General features: G+C 46.0%; 1 protein-coding gene across 1 annotated transcript; it reads left to right on the top strand.

The window, feature by feature from the left end:
- Window positions 1-1041, top strand: LOC108812485 (uncharacterized). Its single transcript, XM_018584762.2, has 2 exons — window positions 1-515; window positions 600-1041. The coding sequence occupies exons 1-2, from the start codon at window positions 302-304 to the stop codon at window positions 758-760; spliced, it is 375 nt and encodes a 124-aa protein (XP_018440264.1). The 5' UTR covers window positions 1-301; the 3' UTR covers window positions 761-1041.

Below are 1041 nucleotides of genomic sequence, written 5' to 3'. Positions count from 1 at the left end.
GAAAAAGTTTCATTATGGGTCAAGGCCCAGTGAAAAACAAGATAAAGTTTAGCCCATTAAGGGTGTCGTTACAACACGAAGGGCCGCTTTTGCTTGGGAATCAGAGAGAGAGTTTTGCGATCTTGAGAAAAAAGAAAACGAGATAGAGGTAAATCCAGTCGAGATTGATCGGATGTCGGTGATGATTCCGATCAACTCTTTCCTCTGGATCTTGCCGTTGATTGCTCCGATGAGCGTTTGGCTGTCTGAGAAGACGTTGAGTGTGGTGAAGCCGTGAATCGTTGCCGAATTGAGCGCTGCCATGATTGCTAGAGCTTCACCGATGAGAGGGGAGGCGACGTACTCCTGCGTGATCGATTCTACTATTGTGGAGTCTATTATTGGCCCCGAGAAGTTCCACGCTAATCCCGCCACTCTGTGGGTCTTGTTCCAAGCTGCGTCCGTTTTGCATGTGATGGCTCTGTCCATCGAAGCAGTGTTCAAAGTTCTTGGATGTCGATTCCGTATTCCTTCCGGTAAGCTCTTGCTTTTATTCCCCTTGCCTTGCGCTTGATTCCATTCCAGGGCTAATGCGATTCCTTTGGTTGCTGTTTCCGCAGGTGAAGATCTTCTGTTTTCAAAAACGTGTTTGTTACGGGAGATCCAGATCGACCAGAGTATCCAAGGCAGAATATCCCCCACAATCCCTGTCGGTGGCAAGCAAATTGTTCCTCTGAACTTTATTAGGGCCTTCGTGAATTCTGATTCTGGATCTACTTGAATCGATCTCGATGTTGGGATGAGCTTCCAGACGTCTGCTGCAAAAGGGCAGGTAAAGAAGATATGCATTTTTGATTCTACTTCATTGCATCGCGGGCATTGAGTAGCTGACACCAATCCTCTTTTTCTTAGGTTTTCTCCAATAGGCAGAGCATCATTGATTGTTGACCAGAGGAATAGTCTCAACTTCGGTGAGCACACACTCCTCCAAACATCTTTTATCCAATCGAAGTCTTCATCTGTTCTTATTGTCTGAGGTTTATTCTTTTTTGCTGCAGCGAA

This window comes from Raphanus sativus, chromosome 6 (genome assembly GCF_000801105.2).
Source record: "Raphanus sativus cultivar WK10039 chromosome 6, ASM80110v3, whole genome shotgun sequence".
In the NCBI taxonomy this organism is placed as follows: Eukaryota; Viridiplantae; Streptophyta; class Magnoliopsida; order Brassicales; family Brassicaceae; genus Raphanus; species Raphanus sativus.
This window is presented reverse-complemented; position numbering and strand designations above follow the sequence as displayed.